The following is a 22,795-nucleotide window of genomic DNA, read 5'->3' on the forward strand; positions in this document are numbered from 1 at the left end:
CATTTAGCTTCAGATTCAAGTAATGATTTGACAGAGATTTTCTAAAATGTCTTGGACCAATATATCTTTTGCCACTTGCCAAGGTGTAAGGTGTGTTTGGACAAGCCTTCAATATACCAGCAGTTTACAACTCAGCTTTAGCTTTCATTTCCTTTGTGTGCATGTTCCCAATGTGAGCCAGAAGTGAATACAGGCCTCCTCAGGTCTTTCCTGGGCATGACTCCAGTTCTGCATATGTGTTTGGTCTTCTAGAAACCCAGGAATATTGTGGGAGCTTTCTAAAGCTCCCTATATCATCCACAGGTCCTCCTTTTAGAAATTTTTGGCCAGTCATTCCTTTGCCCTTTCTGAGAGTTTGCACTACCTCAGGAAGATGCAATGTTAAATAACTGTCCCTGATTGTTTTCAATAAATTCGTGAAGACAGAGCTTTACCATGGAGCATGAATGAGTAAAGTCAAATAAAGACAAGCCTTATGAATGGGGCCTTTCCAAGGAGCTGCCAGATAGATCAAATAGTGACAATTCCCTAGGGGTGTGGCATTTGGGGTGTGTGGCCCCTCCAGTTGTTGGTTTCATAACTGCTGTGGTTGCAAGGTTGCTGGTTTCCAAAGCTATTGTGGAACTGTGGAAATGGATAGGGCGATGGGATTAGGGCAAATTAAAACACAAAAAAGTTCACTGTTCTTACTGAAAATCAGTTTTTTTTTTTTAATAAATGTTCCTCAGATTGTTGAAGGTCTCTGGTTAATTTCTAAAATTCTTAAAAAGTTGGTTTGAAATTTTTTTGCCAGTGTTCCTGTTGCTCTTATAAGCAACAGATTTTCTGGGGTCCTTACTCTAGTCTTCTGGAAATCCCCTTTTAGTTGAGTTTGAAAATCATTCAGGAACTGGTGTCTTCTAAAAAGCCTATAACTTTTAGCTCTTAAAACTCCCCAGTGAGGGCCTCCCTGGTGGTGCAGGCAGTTGAGCACAGCACTGTGAAGCTGTCTGAAGCCTCTGCAGTGTGGATTCAATCCTGGCTGGCCAGCGAGATACCCACATGGTGCAGCAGACCTCTCCTGTCTCGCCAGCTGCTCCCCTTAGCATTTTATTTCAGTCAGTCTGCCTGTTCTGTTCCCTGCTCTGTCTCTGGTGAATCCTCTCACCCTCCCACACATCTGGACTGTATCCCAATTCTTGTATGCATGAATAAATAAATCTTAAGAAAAAAACTGCCCAGCGAAGTATGTGGGATCCCTGGTATATCTGCATATAAATTGCTATGGTAAAGCATTCATGAACATCTATAAAGTTGGAAGAGAGAAAATATCATCAGTCTAGATTTATATTCCAACTTACCCTTTGGTGAGTACAAGGAAATAAATGTGTTTTTTGATAACAGATGCAATTTTACAAAGCATATATTGTTATCAACATTTGGCTGCTTTTCTTGTATTCTAAGATTTTTTTCCTTTTAAAGAGTCATGTATTTTAATTTTAAATAAAATGAGAGACTAAAAGCACAACATCTAGTTCAATACCTAGGTTCATGACAAATGAGATCTCAATATATTTCTTTTTTTTCTTTTTTTTTTTTTTGAGTTCAGAACTAATATATTTTTTTTTTATAGAGGCATGCTTTATTTATTTGTTTGCTGGTTTGTTTGTTTGTTTTGTTTATACATGCACTGGGTACAGTCAGAAGCGCCGGAGGGTGAGAGAATTCACCAGAGCCAGAGCGGGGAGCAGAGCAGGCAGAAGGACCGAAGTACACTGCTGAGGGGAGCAGCGGGCGGCAGGAGAGGTCTGCGCGCCATGTGGGACCCTCCTCAGGTGGCCGGGGAGCAGCCAGGGATCGAACCGGCGCCGCAGAGGCCGCGGGCAGCTTCGCAACCCAGCGCTCAACCGCTGCGCCACCGGGGAGGCCCAGAACTAATATATTTTTAAAATAGTGAGGAACATATAAGCAAGATGAATAAAAATATTTTTACCAAATCCTAATATATTATTTTTTTAAATAATAAATTTTATTTTTATATTCCCCCATACAATTGCAAACGCCCCATTCTGACCCCAATCCTTCCCCTCCCGCCCCCCATCCCCCAAAAAGTGTCTCTGGTTCATAGTTTTCTGTTGATTTTGATTTTCACTTTCTTTTTTTTTTTTTATAGAGGCATGTTTATTTATTTATTTGTTTGTTTGTTTGTTTGTTTGTTTGTTTTGTTTATACAAGCACTGGGTACAGTCAGAAACGCGGGAGGGTGAGAGAACTCACCAGAGCCAGAGCGGGGAGCAGAGCAGGCAGAAGGACAGAAGTACACTGCTGAGGGGAGCAGCGGGCCGCAGGAGAGGTCTGCGCACCATGTGGGACCCTCCTCCGGTGGCCGGGGAGCAGCCGAGGATCGAACCGGCGCCGCAGAGGCTGCAGGCAGCTTCGCAACCCAGCACTCAACCGCTGCGCCACCGGGGAGGCCAGATTTTCACTTTCTTATATTCATTTTCCTGGTCCCTTATTTAAGTTCTCTAGATTCCTGCTATGAGTGAGACCATCCGGTATTTTTCTTTTTCTTTCTGGCTTATTTCGCTGAGCATGATCCCTTCCAGCGCCATCCATGTTGCTGCAAATTGCATGTGTTTATCTTTTTTGAATGCTGAGTAATATTCCATGGTATATATGTACCACATCTTCTTGGTCCAGTCATCTATTTTTGGGCATTTGGGTTGCTTCCAAAGCTTAGCTATTGTAAACAGTGCTGCTATAAACATAGGGGTGCAGGTGCTCTTTGGAATTGATGTTTCTGTGTCCTTTGGGTAAATACCTAGGAGTGGAATTGCTGGATCCTATGGAAGCTCTATGTTTAGTAGGTCCAGAAATCTCCACACAGCTCTCCATAGTGGTTGGACCAGTTTGCACTCCCACCAACAGTGCAGAAGAGTTCCTTTTTCTCCACACCCTCGCCAACATTTGTTGTTGCTAGTTTTTTTAATATGTGCCATTCTCACTGGTGTAAGATGGTATCTCATGGTAGTTTTGATTTGCATTTCCCTGATTACAAGTGATGTTGAACATTTTTTCATATGTCTGTTGGCCATTTGCATTTCCTCTTCAGAGAAGTTTCTTTTTAGCTCTTCTGCCCATTTTTTGACTGGATTATTTTCTTTGTTGTTGCTGAGTCTCCTCAGCTCTTTGCAGATTTTTGTGATCAGTCCTTTATCATTAGTGTTGGGTGCAAAAATGTTCTTCCAGTTGGTGGGGTTTCTCTTTGTTTTTGTTATTGTCTCTTTTGCTGTGCAGAAGCTCTTTAATTTGATGTAGTCCCAGCTGTTTATCTTTGTCTTCACTATCACTGCTTTGGGTGATGTGTCTGTAAAGATGTCTTTGATGTGCAAATCCCGTAGTGTTTCGCCTATATTTCCTTCTATGTATTTTATGGTTTCAGGTCTTATGTCTAGTTCTTTAATCCATTTTGAGTTGATTTTTGTGTATGGTGTGAGGTAGTGGTCAAGCTTCATTCTTTTGCATGTAGCGACCCAGTTTTCCCAGCACCATTTATTGAACAAACTTTCTTTGCTCCAATGCATAGTCTTTGCTCCTTTGTCAAAGATTAGTTGACCATAAATCTGTGGGTTTATTTCTGGATTTTCTATTCGATTCCATTGGTCTGTATGTCTGTTCTTGTTCCAATACCATGCAGTTTTGATGATTATGGCTTTGTAGTATAGTTTGAAGTCTGGGAGTGTGATGCCTCCATTTCCTTCTTTTTTTTTTTCAGTAGACCTTTGGCTATTCGGGGTTTTTGGTGATTCCATATGAATTTCATCAATAATTGTTCTATTTCTTTGAAGAATGCCATTGAGATTTTGATTGGAATAGCATTGAATCTGTATATTGCTTTTGGTAGGATGGCCATTTTAATAATGTTTATTCTTCCAATCCATGAGCAGGGGATGTCTTTCCATTTCTTTGTGTCTTCTTCTATTTCTTTTAACAGTGTTTTATAGTTTTCTTTGTGTAGGTCCTTTACCTCTTTTGTTAGATTTATTCCCAAATATTTGATTTTTTTTGTTTCGATAATAAAAGGGATGGTTTTTTTGATTTCTTCTTCTTCAGATTTATTGTTTGTGTATAGGAAGGCTACTGACTTTTGCGTGTTGATTTTGTATCCTGCCACTTTACTGAATTGATTGATGAGTTGAATTAGTTTTTCTGTGGAGATTTTGGGGTTCTCTATGTATATCATATCATCTGCAAATAGTGATAGTTTGACTTCTTCTTTTCCTATTTGGATTCCTTGGATGTCTTTCTCTTGTCTTATTGCTCTGGCTAGGACTTCCAGTATTATATTGAAAAGCAGTGGTGAGAGTGGACATCCTTGTCTTGTTCCAGATCTTAATGGAATTGCTTTCAGCTTTTCACCATAGATCTCAATATATTTCTTAGATGAAATGAGGAAGATAGTGATTATAAACTCTAATTATTGACTTATAAAGAATCATAAACATTTAAACAAATTTCATTTTAATAGAATATTTACTATTTTATCATATACTGTTGACTATTAAAACACTAAACCAAATTTTAAGTTATGAAAACGTTTGACAGTAACATTAGCATTATCTTAATGCTAAATTAATAGATGTCAAACAACAGTTTAAATGGTTCTCCATTTGGAGAATTTTACGGATCCTGATTGACTTTAGTTTCTATTATGATATGAAAAATACTGGCTTATATCTCTGTATGTGTATTCTAGGTGAGAGAGGGGAGGGGGTGCAGGGAGGATAAGACACATGATGCTTTTCACATAAATGCCCTGTCCCCTTTTAAAGTAGCACCTAAAATTGTACGAAACTCTATGTTTGGGGATCATCCTGCAGGGCACTGAGTCATGCACAAGAGTAAAATGTTGAAAATCACTGATAATGTTTAAAGAACCATATGTAACTACAAAGTCATGATGATCTTTTCTGATAAAATGAACTTAAATTGAGAGCCTTAATATAGAATAAACCACTCATAAAAATCAACAATAGTAGTAGTTTCAGGGATACTTATGATGCTATCATTTATTTAGAGATACACTGTTCTATATATATTTTTAAAAATCAGCATAAGCATGTAATAAAGGTAACATGGTAAGTTTTCACTACTATGTTCCTTTAGAATTCATGGACCTGAAATCTGCAATTTCAAGAATTTATGAGCAAACATTATAGTCCCTGATTAAATAATATTTCATTTTGCCAAGACATTAATTTGAAGAATCTGGATCTTGTTTAAAGTTAATATGTATAATGAGTTGCTAAGTTAGTAAGTCTATCCTATCATCTGACTATGCTTGGATGTTTTCCTTGCATTGTAAACTACACAGTAACTCAGGAAGTGATAAAAATTTTTCTTTAAAAAAAAAACAGCCCCCAAATAAAGCAAATTTTTATTGATGGTGATTAAGTTAAGGAAATAGTTTAACAGATGTAAGACAGTATTGGTTCTTAGCCATAAGATATTAATTTTGGATAAGTTAAAGACTAATGTGTTGAATCCAGCTTTGATTCAGATCTATGACATAAACAAGTCTGCCATAAAACATTTTATGGGGGAAATTACATGTTAAAATATTATTTGAGCTTTTACAATAACTTATAGTCTCTTGGGTCAGCCCTCCTTATAATTTATTTTCTTCATTTAAATTATATTAATGTTAGAGCAGACACATCAGAATTTCCATTAAAAACAAAGGTATTTCTTTTGTTCACCAAATGTAAAATCCATTCTTAGGCAACAGATTAAAACTCTTCACCATAGACATATTAAGACATGTTTATTTAAACATATGGGAACATATAGTTTAAAACAAAACAGTAGAAAAAGAATAAATAGTACCAAGTAACCCTGCAAGCACCCCAATCTTCCACAGGAATGGAATGGTGGAGTAAAAGATAAGCAAGTGAGTAAAGCCTATGCCATACTTCCTCGAGAACCATGAATGCATGTTCTTAGCCTTTTGCATATAGTTATATGTGATGTGGCCGAGGTCAGTCCCCCAATACCAAATAATATAAAATAAATCCACAAAGATCTTATGGTTTCAGTTATTCACATAGAAAATAAAGATATCCACTTTCAGGCAAGACACAGAAAAGAGCACAATGGAAATTCTCACTTATTTTCTGCTTCAAAACCTCCTTGCAAAATCTTCTGGAAATCTTTGAGATCTCAAACTGCCCTGAATTCAACATCAGGCCAGTTAAACTGTGTTTATACTACCCTTTAACTACTCAAATCCATTGTTCGAAAAAACTTAGAAGTCATAAATTTACTTTCCCACCACCCCTACAGTTTGGAAAACCAGCAGAATATATAAATAACCTTCTAGATAATGCAAAGTGGTAAACAAAACTAAAATTTAAGTGACAAAAATTCTATAATGCAGCTGCTACCAAGTCTTCAGATATTCAAGACTGCTGTTCTCAAATGAGAAAACTCCAGAGAAAAATTATGTTGAGGAAGGGAAAGAGAAGGGATCTTACTAGATTTATACTTCAATTTTGGGTTGGGAGAGAAAGGAAGACAAAACTATTCAAATAACTGTAACAACAATTCTGAGAAAAGGAAAGCAACAGTGGCTCTGCCAGGCTAGTACAAATTTAAATTAGTAAAGGGTTAATGAAGGGTTATTATGGGATGGTGAATAATTATAACTATGAAAGTGAAAGAAACTTTCAAGACTAAAATGTTCCTCTTCTGTAAAATCTGACCTGAATTTGTCTAGACTGAACTGAAATAAACACAGCAAAGTTCTAAGAGTAGCCCAATGGAGACAGGAACCAGGAACCTTTGGACCCACACCCATTTCTTCACTTTAAAATGGGGATTTATTTGTTCTCTTGTCCCAGCCAAAACAGAAAACCACTGACTTTTTTTTTCCCTTAATTGTGCTCTACACTAAGGAGGCCACTGCCTATTTAACATGTCTATTGTTTGAAGCCTGTGAAAAATGAAATTGGCATCTGAACGGTTCAACCCTGTATAAACAAAATTAAGCCCCCCTCCTCTGAGGGCATTCGCCTTTGTATATAAAGATTTTTAAGCATATTGAGAATAATCAGGAAACTTTGTGTGGTCTGTCCTGAGAACCACTGGATACCATTTGGCCTCCTAACTTGTTATGTGGTTGAGGTCTACCTATGTCATATGGGCTAAATTAACAACATCTAAGTAAATTTTCATTAATTTAGGGAGAAAAAAGTGGTTTAAAGTCATTTAACTTTATAATTAAGATAGCTTATTTTTTTTTAAATTCCATCTCTGTAGCTAGTCAATTTTCCCAACCTCATGTCTGAAACACCAATGCTTAGAAGATAAAAAAAATTACATAGATAAAAATTCATCTCTTCAAAAATTTTGAATCAAAAATATTTCCCTACCATTTTCTTTTAACATATGGCACTTCTTCAATTCACTGTAGTGATATGTAATTCAAATTACAGATTATTCATAATTCAAGGCCATGACACGAGACTCGTTTACTTATAAACTGGCTACAGAGAGAACACTACAGTGTTGTTGTTCACTTCTGAAGTACACTGGCACAACATTCATGCTTATGTTGGTAGAACCTGTTAGAGGTCTCATAGCTGGAAATAGGAAATAGTTTCCTTGTATTTTTGGAGAATAAAAGAAGGGAGTTACTAAAAATAAGTTTTATAGTAATCACTGAGCAAGAACTTTGGGGTTGTAAACTTATGTCTTAATTAAAGGCAAATCAACCAAAGAGTGAGAATTTTGGGTTTTTTCTCCAAAAAGTAATTGGGCTACATAATAAAAGTATGTTGTTCTATTGTAATTTAGGAAGCTACTTTAGAATTTTCATTTCTAAAAATACTATAAGACCTTTAAAGAATTTGCTTATAGTTTCTGTTTTAGACTTGTAGCATTCCTGAGTAGGGCACGTTAAGAACCATTAAGGAACACACCCATTCGACTAAACTACGTTTAAGCTAATTTAATAAATTACATCATTTAACAAATGCACTCCTCCTATAATTATAATTCCCAGCACCTACTTTATATGGGTAAAATTTGCCACATTCAAGTAAATTCTCACTAATTTAGGGAGGAAAAAGTGGCTTAAAGTTATTTAACTTTATAATAATTAGTTTTTTCAAACTGTATGATCTTGGTAGCTATTTCCCAACATCAAGTTGGGAGGGACACTAAAGTCTAGAAGAAAAAACACCAAACATAGAAGGCACTCAGGCAAAGGGTAATGTAACCAATGTTAATGTAACTGAGTTAGGCTGGGTGTCTATTGATAAATGAAAGCACTTTGTCTACACAGCAGACTCCTGCTTGTGTTATTTCCTAGTCTCTTATCCAGGCTTGATGACATTCATGACATTAAAGGAGATGCTGAGGCATAATTAACTGAACAAAAGAGCAACTTTACCAAGAAAGTGGCAATTCAGAGGCCACTAATAGTTTAAAATTGTCAACTGGCAGACTTTCATTTCCCAATGCCTAAATTATAGCAACAGTCTCCTCACCGGTGGGTGCCCTTTCTTGCTAATTTGTCCCTCACTTCAATGTACCTTCAATAGTTACCCACTGACTACTGTATAATGCTCATTCTGACCTCTGTCTTTAAGTTGTTTCCCTATCTAGAATGCTTTATCCACCTATGCTACCTATGAAAGATCTACCCAGCCTGAATCTGAATTGTCCATGAAGCCCTCACTGTATAACACCAGTCCACATTAATTTTTTGTCCAAACTCCTACAGGCCTTTGTCTCCATCACTCATTTGACCATTAATCATATGTGACCTCAATGTCTGTTTCATGAATCTTGTCTCCTCAATATGATTGCAAGCTTTTCAAAGCCAGGAAGCAAGGTTTATGTCTATTTTGCAGACCTCTCACCCACACCCAAAAAGGAGTGTAGCACAGTGTTCCACCTACAGCAGCTGTATTACCTGTTAAACTGAAATATTAGAATTTACCATAATACGAACAGCACCAGCTTAGAATATGAGATATGTTTTGATTAAAAAAAAACTCTTAAGATAATGCTGGTAAATAAATCTTGAAACTTGAACAAATATTCATTTTTAAATGTCTACAAGCAAATAGATCATAGATCTCTACTTTCTTCTTTAGAACTGCAAAGGCTATCTCTAAATAGAAGAAGATAGAAACTGCTCCCCAACACAAATTAATGCACTACAATTTGGTGGTAACATTTTTTAAATGTCTGCAACTCTCCTAATGACAAAGAGTCTCATACTGGTTGTACAGATAACGGGGTAAATAACTTTCACAGCACATGACTTGACCATATCTATTATTTCATGGATGCCACTACCACAGTTAGATGTGAGCTTTTTAATTAAAAACAAATGTGTACACTATAAGAAGCAATTTCAAGAAGTGCTTAACTAAAGTGGTTAAGCACATATGGACTTCAAGACCTTACTTATCCCATTTGGCAAGGTATCTTTCAATTTCCTAAAAAACACATTTACTCAGAAATATAGAGTTGAACTATCAAAACTAATGTTCTCTTTTAATGCCTTTTTCCTTCTACCTTCAAAGTGGGTGATCAAAGTCAAAGTCAAAGACATTTCTCTATATTTTTACTAGCAAATTCATTAGAAAACCCTCAAGAACAAAGGATAATAACAACCTAAAAGGAAAGGTTGAAAATCATGTTCTTTTCAAATACATTTAGTTGGTATCAAATATACTAATAAAGCAAGTGATGAACGCCAGGTGAAAAACTAGCAGAAATGCTACTAGTTTGAAACATGTTTTTAAATGCTTATTTCAGACTCTAATGCCTTTAATCCAATTTACTCATAATTTTCAATAAGTTTGGAAAAATAAATACCTCAAAACCTAAATTAGGCGGTCCTGTAAACAGGCTTTGTGTGGCTCCAGTATGTTTAATATTTTAAAGATTCCCAAAATTCCCATGAAGGATTAGTTGATTTAAGTAAAAGTCACTATATGTAACTTTAAAAATAAGCTAAACAGAGTGTTTATAGTTAATAGTACTGTACTGGACACTTAAAATTTGTTAAGAGGGTAGGTTTTGCATTCTGTGCTTTTTATCATAATACATTTTTAATTGCTAAAATCAGCATACATCTATATGATTAAAGAAAAACTGATTAGAGCCTCCCTGGTGGCACAAGGGTTTAAGCACCGAACTATGAAGCAATCCGCAGCCTCTGTAGCACGAGTTCGATCCCCAGCCGGCCAGGGAGAAACCCACATGGCAAAGCAGACCTCTCCTCTCTCGCCTGCTGCTCCCCTCAGCAGTGTATTTCAGTTAGTCTGCCTGCTCCCCGCTCTGTCTCTGGTGTATCCTCTCACTCCCCTGCATCTCTGGCCTTCACCCCAGCTCTTGCATGCATAAATAAATCTTTAAAAAAAAAAAAAAGAAAGAAAGAAAAACTGATTAGCCAAAGATGGCCGGTATTCCGGTTATCTCTGAGAATGTAATTTGCAAATTTAATTCAGCCTGGTATCTCCTGTTAAAAGACACTGGAGACAAGGTGTGGAAGAGATGAGTATGCCCAATGAATGCCTTCCTACGACTGCATTCTGTAATAAGAAATTATAGCTAGGGCAATCCTTAAATATTATCTGTTCCATAATTTTTGTTATGGAGAATAACTGTGAACAAACCTTAGAAAAGAAATTTCATACATCTAAGTAGAGAGTATGACTACCTATATTCACAGACCAAAAAAAGTAGGAAGACATCTGAATATCTGGGAACTTATAACTATGTTCGTAGATATAAAAAAGAAAAATGATAATGACAAGAAAGTGGCTATGTTTATCTGTTTGTGATGTACTTAAACTACATGTCCTATATATCTTACCTAGAGGTCTCATCTTATGACACTATACAAATGGCTTTCAACATGGTCTTTTGGAAATACCCGGGGGACCCATATGCAAGTTCTCCTATATTATTATACTCTATGCTTCCGTGGTAGAAAGAACACCTTGGCCACTGGTTCTAAAAGAGCCATCTAGAGTTGTACAATGTAAAAGACACCTACTGAAACAGTCCTAGTCTAGATCATGCACTCATTGTCCTTTTTCTATGCTGAATCCAGTGTTTATCTCATTTGTCTACAATCTCATTTTTCTCCCTAATTCCACACCCCTTATATTCCTGTCTCCAGCCCTATGTAACTCCCTCTCCACAAAGCCAATGCTTACAGTGTTAAAGAGTGGATTTCTGCCAAACATCTTGCCCAACAGGGCAATCGTTGGAGGAGTTTGTGGAGTCAAATACTGCACAAACCACATGTCACCTCATCAATGTCAGAGAAATAGAAGCAGTGACATTTCCATTTCTTCTTCTGTGGGTTTCTGAACTGACAAGAAGAGTATGGAGTAGATGGGTCCATGAACTGAACAAAAGAACTTAACTACTGACTTCTTGTCACCTATTCCTAATATCAAAGACTTATTCCACAAAGTGAGGTACCTGGCCCACATCAGTGGCAAGATTTTTGTTTTTAATGCAAATGAAGTAGGGTAAGTTTTTGTTTTAATCATGGGGAACTTCATGAAATCAGTTGAAAGCAACAGTCTAAAATGTTTAATCAGTAAGAAGCCTTCACGAAGTTCTCCTTTTGTGAATGACCAACTTCTACTTACCATATTTTTAAAAAATGTAAACAAGCACACATTAGCTCAACAATTCACCTCACCATAGTTCAAAAGCTGCACACAATGGGTATTTGTCTTATTACAATGAGGTATGGACAGATTTACAAGTTTTACCAGCTATCTACCTTCTTTGCACCTCCAAAGCACCTATACCTATCAGTGTGGTTGCTAGGCTACTATAAGCAACAGTGATGTCACAGAGAAGTAGCACGCCAACATGACTAGCACGTGCATTTCTTTGAGGCTGACACAGTACTGTGGGACCCCTATGCTGACAGCACCAAAACCAATGTTTCATAGATTCCATTCTATGAGGATGACTAGAAGATTCACTTAACACCTGAAGCACAGTAGAGAATCTGGTGTTACCACACTGCAGCAATCCAAGATCCCAGGATAAGATATGACACTAGAACTGTGTAGAATATGCTTACAGAAGGCATTCGTAATGGCAAGGTGAACTATGTAGGCTGTTACGTGAATCTCACTACTTTCAATACTAGAGAGCTGCCAGGATCTTCTGGCAAGATATTGCACAATACAGTCAACTGTGCTCTCTCAGCATTGCATGCGGCTTTGGGTCACAGTGTGGATTATCTGTAAAATTAAACAGATAGGGGAAAGGCAAGAATCATCAAGAATATCACAAGATTTGATTTTAAAAAGTAATATTAGGAGGCCTGAAGTCAAGCACAATGTTTCACACTTGCCCATCCACTAAAGATCACAAAGATCATAAAGTAATATAGCTTATCCTATCCATTGCTAAAATTTATCCTTCAATCTTTGTCGAGCAAAATTGCAAAACAGATCCAGCTTGATTCCTACTTTCTAAAATTGAGGACACAGGACCTCGAATCTAGTACCAGATAGTACTTCTGGTCCTTTAATCCAAGTTCTGAAACTCTATGTTTCTGAGATAGTCCTTCACAAGGCTCTGTTTAGCTGAAGGCTATGTGTTATGATACACACAGTAATAAAAGAATCCCTCACTGATTTACAAATTGATAAGCCTAAAGACTGAGAAAATGTATAAACCTATATTAGGGAAACCCAACAATCTGTCATGAATTCTTATATATGAAGCTGAAAACATCACAGATCTACCCACCTGAACAGTAAGTCACAACTGGGGAATTGGAGAGATCCCAAGAGACCAACTAAATCATCACAATAGCTCTGTAACTGCTCTGTGGTTCTGCTAATTCAAAAAGAAATGACATGTGATAACTGCCAACACTTGAAATACACATATTAAGAAATCTGATTTCACCTGACCAACTATTTTTTTCTTCGTATTCCCCCTCTTCTACTCCCATATGTTTTAGTGGCTCCACCATATTCCTGGTTCCTCAGGCTTATAAACTCTGAATTACTTTAGAAACCTCTATCCCTTTCAAATCCCCCACTAATGGAACTCTCTAGATTTTTCTTTCCTGCATTGACTCTATACTGATATGCAATCATCTTATTTTCATCCAAAAGCTGTCTCTTGATCCAAGTTCTATAAAGCAACATGTCTTCTCCCTTCTCTCAAATTAAATACAGTTGGGTATATGTGAAGAGGGGGAAGGGAAGGTACTTAACACTTGTGATCAAATTTCATAGCCATTCCAACAGAGGTGTTGAACAAACTTTTCCTGAGCACAAGAACAGCTAGGCACATAGCCAAGAAAAGAAGAGGCAATGATGGAAGTCAAAAAACAGGTGAGAGGCAATCTTTCCGCTCCTACACAAAACCTGGCTCTGGAGTGTGAATCTCTGCATATGCCAACAACTTCTTGATTTTTGCCAATGTTCCTACATTCGCAACTTCTGTCCCTGGGATGACTTTGTCACTTGCCCAATGTCAAATTTCCTACTGCCTTCATAACCTCATAACCTTAAGGCTAGCTGGTCTCCCCTATCTTGAGACCTTTCCCCTATCAATTCATCTTACACTCTAGGGGACTCTTCTGCAAATACTGTTCTTTTCCTAATATAAGAAAATATAATCAGATCTAATATCTATTATCCAGCCATCCTAGAGAGTTCCCAAGAGAAAAGACTATTTTACTTTCCTTGACATTTTAAGATCTTGCAGATCAGAGCAGGGGAGTGACATGGGGGGATGCTGAGAGTACAAGTTGCTGACTAAAGACAGCTTCTGGGAATCCCCAAGTACTGTGGCAAGGGGTGTGGTGGTGGCAGGGATTAGTTTGAGGAAACCAAGTAAGACTTCAAAATAGACTGATCATACAGAATCTTGATTGAGGATAACTCTAAAGTTATCCTCTCCTAAAAGCCTTCTTCCTGACTGCTCCTTTATTCTTTGACATTATCATGCTTTTGCACAATATTTTTCCTGTATCTAACTCATCAACAATGATCTATATAAATGCTTAGTATTTTAAATGACTTTGCTATTTGTATCATATCTTGAACAAGACTTAAGCTCTGCGAGGATAGAACTATTTCTTTTATTTCTCTGGTTTCCAACCATGGCATTCAGCTGAATGTACATGCAAAAAAAAAAAAAGTTTTTTCCCAATGACATATAATTTCCACTCAGCTATTCAACACTAACATTTTTAAGGTTGAGCAAGTTTGAAAGTATGATACATTAAGAGCTGTAGAAAATACACCCACATTTGATAGAAAAGATGCCACTTATAGTTGGGCCAAACATAAAATATGCTCCACCCAACAAACTATACTATTACACCATACATCTTCCTTTGGGCTCTTTTCTTTCTACTACATAAACGTGTGGCTCATTTTTGCTCTTAGCAACACTGTAAGTACAGAAGCTCAACTCTAAATAAGTTTACTGTTGGGAATCTACTCTTCCCACCTACATAACCACTGGCTCCCCACACGGTCTCAATGTCCTGTGAGCAACTCCCAATTACTAACTGTGGAAAGACAGCTTACACATTGAAGGTCCATTCTGGCAGTCCCTGGCTTTTACTGCTGGTCCTCACTTAGCTTAATTGATTCAGAACAGTATCAAAAAGGGACATTATTACACAAGTTCAAAATAAAGACTAGTTAAGAAAATTTAAATGTAAAAGCCCTGGTCATTGTGCTGCTTTAAAACAGACAAGCATGGTGACAGAGAGAGAAGAGAATAACGCCTATTGAAATAGGGAACGCTGACTAATCTCATTGCACAAGTTTGAGTGTTTCACACATTCTCAAAAAGTAAAATCGTTTATAAATAGGAAGCATAACTGACTTCAAAATTATAATCCGCTGTAGTAAAAGGTTTTAATGTTTACCAGAAATGCAATCTCAAAAAGTGTACCATTTTGTAAAGAAAATAATGTGAGTGTTGGCATGGTTCTGAGAAACACACACTTAGGGGAAAAAAACCTCACATATGGGCTACAGTGCATTTTTCACTTTTTCAGTAGTGGTCTTTCTTTCCATAGGACTAAAAGATTCCAGTAGAGATTCCTTCTTGGTTGCCACCCACTATCTGGGACCTGAATACTGCACAATCACAATTCATAAGCAGGAAAAATTATGAGCTAGATTATCACTCTCTCTGGCCATATGGGGGAGAAGGTAAAAATAACCATTGAGCTTTTCTTTTTAACTAAATATACCTTGCCCTATATACACCTTTATGCGCGGGTATAAAAATACTTCTGTAATTTATATTTCTGCATGCTTCTACTTCAGTCACTGATGGTTTTTACAGCATAAATGACAAATGGGGAGCACATTGGCTTCCCTTTCTATCAGTAAGATAGAAGACCAGACTGTCTCCCAATGGAAATCAAAATTATTGAAAATCAACCTTTAAAAAAGCTCAACAACTTACCAGATATTTAAAAGCAAAGCTACACATTATTACTATTATGCCAACATGGATAAGGAAATCTGTAATGACCTAGTAGTATCATCTGCAATAGACAGACAAATCTGGCTCTTTTGGTCAGTCTTTATAAATAAAAGACTTAACAAAATTAAAATAGCTTGTGCTTAAAATGCTGATTTATAATCTCTTTGACCTGAGCTGCATAACCAATTAACATGTGATAGGACTTTTACCCTTCTGGTGAAACAAGTGCCTACTTCCCCTTCGGAACACAACCCAATTCCTCCCAAGCATGCTGCCAAGACAAGAAAGGGTTAACTATCCAAACACTTGAAGGGAGTATCTCAAAATCTGCATGCCTGAAAGACAATTTTTTTTAAAAAAATACATTTTTGCAAAGGAATACCATACTTACCGATGTCTACTAGTGAAGAATCTTCTATGTGCTAAAGTCTATAGCAAATGTACCATGATATTAACTTCAAAGATGGTAAGAAGATTAAAAAGTTCATGGGATGAGACATGCAAGACAGAATTAAAAATATAAGACTGAACAATCCAAGTGCCTTAGCAAGATCCTTTAATATTTCTTTGCTAATAAGGTAAATTCTTAAAATGCAACCTAGCAAGCATAACTGTAAGTGAAAGCTTTTAAAATCTTATCACAACATGTTATTTAGTGAGCTAATCATCAAAGTATTTTGTATGGGAACAGAAGGGGGATTTACTTATTAAAATCAGTCCAACTCAATTTAAGATCATCGTATGTGCTGTTTTTTACTCCTAAAATGTGTACCTTACATTTAACAATTACCAAAAACAAACAAACAAAAAAAGACCTAATTTCATATCAAAGGCTTCCAAGAAAAGTCACCCTTCCCCCCACTGAAACCATCCCAAGAACCTCAGGCTCTTGTGATCATGGCAGTATTCAGTCTCCCTGGTGCTAAGTTAGAAAGAACACAGTAAAAGATAGTGACATGGAGGCAGGAAGTTTTATACTGGAAACTGTCAGTGAAAATTGCCATTCCCTTACAGTCGCTCAAGTACTTATTCAAGTCCTCACTACTCTCTGGCCCACTGGTTCCCACCGTGTGGTCCTGGGAACTGTAGTAGCAGCCTCACCAGGGAACTTGTTAGAAATGCAAATTCACTGTCCCACCCCAGACAGCCTGAATCAGAAACTCTGGGAATAGGGCCCAGCAATTTGTGTTTTAACAAGCACTACAGGAGATTATTATGATGTTCTCTAAAGTTTGAGAACCACTCCTCCTCAAACTTTAATATGCATTAGATCACCTGGGGAGCTTGTTAAAATGCAGGTTCTAATTCGGGAGGTCTGAAGTGGGGCCTACATTTCCATCATTTCCCAGGTGAAGTCCTCTGCAGACCACACTTCAAGTATTTCCCAAACCGGTTGTTTGCCAAAATTACCCAGGGTGCTCATAAAATATGGGTTCCCAGGCACCACCCCAGATTAAATTAATCCAAATCTCAGGAGAAAGACCTAGAGAAGTATAACCAGTGGCTATCCACCTCCGCTGCACATTAAAATCATCTGGGGAGCTTTTAATTATCCTGATGTCCAGGCCTCATCGAAGACCAATTAAGCCAGAATCTCTGGGGTTAGAACCCATGCATCCATATTTTTAAAACTCCCCTGTGATTGGAATGTGCAGCCAAGGCTGAGAAGACTCAAGAGTCTAACTGGCTCAAAACCTGGCACAGAGGCTCCCTTTATAATAGCAAACAGTTTCCTATAACGTGACTAGCAGGGCAGGGGTCCCGCGGGTAAATCCAGGGGTTCTGACGTTGAGTAGTACTACAGTCATAATTTTCATCACGTCTTGAACCTTATTTCTGTGGGCAAATGAATGTGCTTATACACTTGAGACCAAGAGTTTAGTAATGCACCCCTAACTTTTAATACAAATATTATCTGTCTTCCATTTAAAAAGTTTCCACCATCCTCCCAAGTTGTTTTAGCTACCCTACCTCACCTCTGTGCAATGAGGTACGTACTCCAAGAAACAGCAACAATAATAACGCATCTGTACCTACACAGCCTGTTCATATATCAACAGTCCCTCACCAAAACTTGAAACAGATCACAGGAAATTGCTGATAACCTTTCAGTGAAATGATAATTGATGAATATAGAACTTCTAAACCTATAAAAGGCAGATTTGTCCAATTACAGGCATTTTGACAGAAAGGTCCTGGGAAGGGATGAAAACAGTGTTTTTGTTTTTCACATAAGGATCTGAAATTGTCAAAAGCACATGGTCTGGTAGACAGAGAAAAGGACCTGAAACACCTCTGGTCACTACAGGATACTAATAACTCTGAGAAGGAAAAAAAGCTATGTCTATTTATGTCTTATAACTCCCCTCAGCACAAAGCAACACTAATAAGTACACAAGGTTATTAAATATGTAAAACAAAAAGGAAAATGTGTGGTGGCCATGATGGCACTGTCAGTAACTAGTTATTTTACTCTCATAATCAGATATCACTTTAAAGAAATTTTCCACAGTATACCTCAAAAATGACTTTAAGACAAAAATAAGAAGCAGTCCTCTAGTGTCTCCTCTAAATTAGCTGTTTTGTTGAATACATGACACATCAAGGCCTACTAAATTATAATAGTTATTATTCCCCCACCATTGTTTCAACATATCCACAGTGGTCCAAAATGTGCTTTATTTTCTGTTTAATTCCATGAGAAAAGAATTCCAGTGGATGGGCTTTTAGAAGATAAACAATACCTAAATATGTGTGCAAATGGCCTAAATATTTCCAAAAGCATTTTCTGTATGAACTGGTCAAGCTCACTTTGCTTTCAAATTCTTGGTATAGTCATTCAGTTAACCCAAACTCACTTTAAAATGTGTGAAAATAGCACCTCCTCTAAGTGTGTTCTCATAAGCTTTGGAGCAATGGAGCGTGAATTCTAAAACAGCCTTTGCCAAAGTCCTATAACTAAACAGAAGTGAATTTTTGCAGTCCTGTGACTTTGCAGAGTCAACCTATGTATCATCCCAGGACTGGCTCTAATACATCACAGACATCCAAGAGAAGGCAGAAAAGTCACAAATAAGTGAGTCAAGCTAATAAATATTTCATAGATTTTTTTTTAACATGGCAGTCTTTCAAAATGAATTTTACTTCTTAACCAAAAAAACAAATTGACTAAGTAAAGGTCTAGGATTTAAGTTCCCCAAATTAAAACTATGAAATTTATAGACATCGAATTTACTTGACATAGTCAAATGCCTTCTCATGCATTTCCTATGACCCAGTACCCAAAGATGAATCAAGTCAGAAAGAAAACGCACAGACCACAGAAATCAATACAAAATTAAATACATTTAAAGTATAAAGGCCAAAGAAAAACGATACAAATTTATAATTTCCAGGACACTTTATTGTAATTTCCACATTACATATTAGTTTAATATTTTTAGTTTAGGCAGAAGTGTTTATACTTATCCAGTAGTAGTGTAATCCCCTAATCTCACAGAATGAAAAAAAGCAGTTTAAAAAGAACATCAATTCAGGTATTTATGATATGGGGACAAGGGGTACTTGTTTTAGCTAAAAAAAAAAAAAAGTTGATGCTTTTCAGTATAAGTTTCACTGAAATTTTTCTCGATTATTTTTCTTGTTGGTGCTAAGTACTCATAATAAAAACAATCACCCTCTTTGTCATTGTGCCCTTCCTTGGGCTTTACATTCTGTTTAGCATTTAACTGAAAAAGTCAGTTTACACTCAGTTTACACATTAAAAAAAAAAAACAAAAAACATATGCTCCCTCTCCCACACATCCAAATGGACAGGGATTAGAATTAACCTGGCTTTTCGCCATAACAGTGCTATTTTAAACAATTTCAACCACACACTGGAAGGGTAAAATACTTAAAAGTACAAAGCCAAAGGAAACCATAAAAATTCCTGTACACTTACTGTTGGGATGGTTTAACTTATTTCTCAAATCGTCGAGCCTAAAGTAGATTTCTTAAAAGTGAAATCGACACAAAAGCAAACGCACGTTTAATGTACAAACTGACAGTGGCTCTATGGGGACAGTTCTCTTTGAATGAGCTATTACCGAGAGTGAAGGGGGGGGGGAGTTCTTACTCTGCAAATGTGAACCAGCCAGCGGTGCGCTTCACTAGAAACACAGTTTAATGGATATGTTCGGATAAAAATAGGTATTAAGGGGAAATGTGTTGGGTAAAAAAAAAAAAAAAAAAAAAAGTCCCTCCGCAGGACACAGGGAAAGTCGAAGTAAAAGACGGGTAGGTTCCTAAGCTCCAGCGCTCTAAGTTCCATCACTATGTGAACAGAGAAGTTGGGTAGTTGCTGCTCTTTTGCACCGTGCCACGGGATAGACAGTAAGTCTCCCTGTGCAAGTGACGCGGGGCGGGAGTAGTGGCGGGGTTTTCACGCGGGTCACGGAAACCAAAGTGAAGAGAGGTCATCCTACAGGAGTCCAACTCTCCAAAACTGGGGCGGTGGGGAAACGGGGTGTCGCGAGAAAAGAGAGAGAGAGAAAAAAGAGAGAGAGAGAAAGAGAGAGAGAGAGAGAGAGAGAGAGAGAGAGAGAGAGAGAAATAAGAGAGAAACAGGAGAGAGAGAGAGAGAGAGAGAGAGAGAGACAGACAGACAGACAGACAGACAGACAGACAGACAGACACCCACAGACACACACACGCGCGCGCACACGCACACACACACGGTCAAAACTCCTGGAAGTTCTCGCAAAGAGAAAGAAGCGAACACCTCCGGGAGCCGGCGGGCCGTCAGTGGCGACCGCAGCAGCACCCGGCTCCCAAAGTGGGGTGCTGGCGTCGGAGGGCAGCCTCGCGGGGTGCCCCGACGGAGGGCGAGTGGCTTCGCAGCTCCGGACACCCGCGCGGCGCGAGGGGCAGGGGCAGCCGCCGGCGGGGAGGCGGGCTCGACTTTGCCTCAACTCGAAGTCCCATCCCGAGCGCCAGGGAGAGGGGGGCGGAGGGCACGGTACTCACTAGGGCTCGTTGGTGAACCGGGGGGTCCGGGGCTGCTGGTATCCGTACAGGTGACAGTAGAGAACATCGAAGCAAAAGCAGCACATCTCCGCTGACACCACCATCTTCCGGGAGCCGGGCGAGGAGGACGAGGCGGCGGACAACGAGGAGGGCGAGGAGGCGGTGGCGGCGGCCGGGGTAGAAAGTAGGGTCCCCACTCCGCAGCTCGGAGGTGGCGACAGGGAAAGCCCCCCGCCGCCGCCGCCGCAGCCCTGGGGGGGAGAGAGGGTACCGCCGCTGCCGCTACCTCCTCCGGCTAGACCGCCCAGCCCGTTGAGCCGCGGACCGGCGCCTCCTAGTCCCAGCTCCCCAGCTCGGCACTGGCTCTCTCCGCTGCAGTGGGAGGAGGAGGAGGCGCCACCACCGCCACCCGAGCCAGAGGGGGGCGAACTGGACAGTTTCTGCTTCTTCACCCCGCAGCAGCCCGCCGCCATCTTGGAACAGTCTCCCCCACGCAGCGCTTCCGACCCATAAGTGAAGCGAGCTGCCGACGGGGGCGAGCACGCTGCGGCCCGGCCGCCGGGGGCGCGCTGGGGGCTGACTGGGTGCGCGCGCGCGCGCCATTTCCCGGCCAGCGGCCCGGCCACGCGGCCGTCCCGCGCGTGCCCGGCCTCCGCGCGCGCTCCGCGCTTTCGCCGCTGCACACCTCGAGCCTGGCCCGCTGGCCTCGTAGCGCCTCCTGCCAGGCGCAGCCTCCGGCCAAGAGGCCGTAGAGGCTGATAGACGGGAATCGCAGTAGAAAGGAAGGAGAAGGAAAAGAGGACGAGAAAGTGCAGTGGAAGCGAAGGGAGGACGTGGGCACGTCCAGAGAAAGGGGAAAATTGGGGGTGGGGGGGGGCTCGGGACGCTGGAGAAGAATGAAAGTCCGAAGTAAGTATTAAGGTGGCAAAGCACGGCTGGATTGATGCCCTGCCAGGCAGCGCACAGTGTTAACTGACGCTTGAGCCGAGTTCCGTGGAACTGAAGACTCACACCTCACGTACACGCTGCTTTCTGAGCCACCCGCCGGTGAGCAAGGAGGTGCCCGGGGCTCCTCACCTGTGACCGGCCCTGTTAAAGGTGCACAAAGCAGCGATGGTTTTAATACCAATCTAAGCACACGCCAGCGGGTACCCAAGATTATGGTAAACCATCATTACTTTTTCCTTTCCTTATCGACAAGTCAGTCAAGCCCAGCAGAATCCCTATATTCGCTCCTTGTTCCCTAACTTTCCCTCCTAATCCCGCGAACTCGTTTCAAAGAAAAAAAAAAAAATGAAGTCCTAACCCAAGCTCTCACTACTTCAAAGATGTTAATTGTTATGTTAATTCAAAATGTGAAAAAAAAGTTGTTATATGTAAATCTTAATCGCAGCGGGGTTTGGGGATTTTGCCTTGGGAACCAGGCACTTAGAAATTAGAACTTGAGTCAGCACAGATCTTCCAGGTAAGCAGGGCAGGTACTTACTCAAGTTAAAAGATTTTGTCCAGGCATATAATTATATAGTTTTTATTGTTCATTTAAAAAAATTCCCAATCAAAGAATGCTTGCTTGAATGAGGGGGCGGATGAGTCAGTCCCATTCTGCGTACCTAAGAAACAATCAAATGTTAAAACTCATACAAAGGAACCCGATAGAGACAGAACGTATTAGTTATGTGTGTCGTTTCTCCACCATGCCAAAACACCTAGACAAAATCAAATAGCTACATATTTGGAGACATCAGAGGATTGATTCATTCTGTCACCTATGAGCTAAATAAATATGTGGGATCTTGCAAATACCTGGGGGCTATTCATTCCACTCAAGGAAATAAAGTTATTCAATCAATAATAAATAACGAGCCTCTGTGCCCATACTATGTGCACACTATATTTATGTTGAAATCTAGGATGTGTGCTTCCATTCTCAAAGAGGTCTCTGTACATCATCAGATAAATGACTCCTATTTTATTGAGCACCTTTTGGGTGCTGAGTACCAAGCTTTGTCTCACCCCATAAAACTAAAAAATTCTATGTTGCGGTATTTGATCTTGACAGTAACTCTGTGACTGCTCATTTACAGATGAAGAAATTGAACCTCAGGAGTAACTAATCAATCCAACATCACACCCTAGAAAGCGACAGAGCCAGGATTTGAATACAAGCATGTCTGATTCCAAAAACCATGCCATTGTGTTATATACTGCCTCTCAATACCAATATTTGACAGCCAGGTTAGTGATGGATAAAACATGGTGACTTTTAGCTACAGTAGGTGGAACA

The 22,795-nt window shown here is 39.3% G+C and overlaps 1 protein-coding gene across 2 annotated transcripts in view; it reads right to left on the bottom strand.

The window, feature by feature from the left end:
• AMMECR1 (AMMECR nuclear protein 1) overlaps positions 1-21,022 on the bottom strand; it is a gene marked incomplete at both ends in the record, with an annotated part of 117,053 nt that extends 96,031 nt beyond the window's left edge. The window contains one exon of one of the 2 annotated variants that reach the window (XM_084258585.1): positions 20,512-21,022. In XM_084258585.1, the coding sequence (XP_084114711.1) occupies positions 20,512-20,984 (473 nt within the window). The remainder of the gene's footprint in view (positions 1-20,511) is intronic. The other variant, XM_084258586.1, reaches the window with a different exon arrangement.
• Between the last annotated feature and the right edge of the window lie 1,773 nt (positions 21,023-22,795).

Source organism: Talpa europaea (genome assembly GCF_964194135.1).
Source record: "Talpa europaea genome assembly, chromosome: X".
In the NCBI taxonomy this organism is placed as follows: Eukaryota; Metazoa; Chordata; class Mammalia; order Eulipotyphla; family Talpidae; genus Talpa; species Talpa europaea.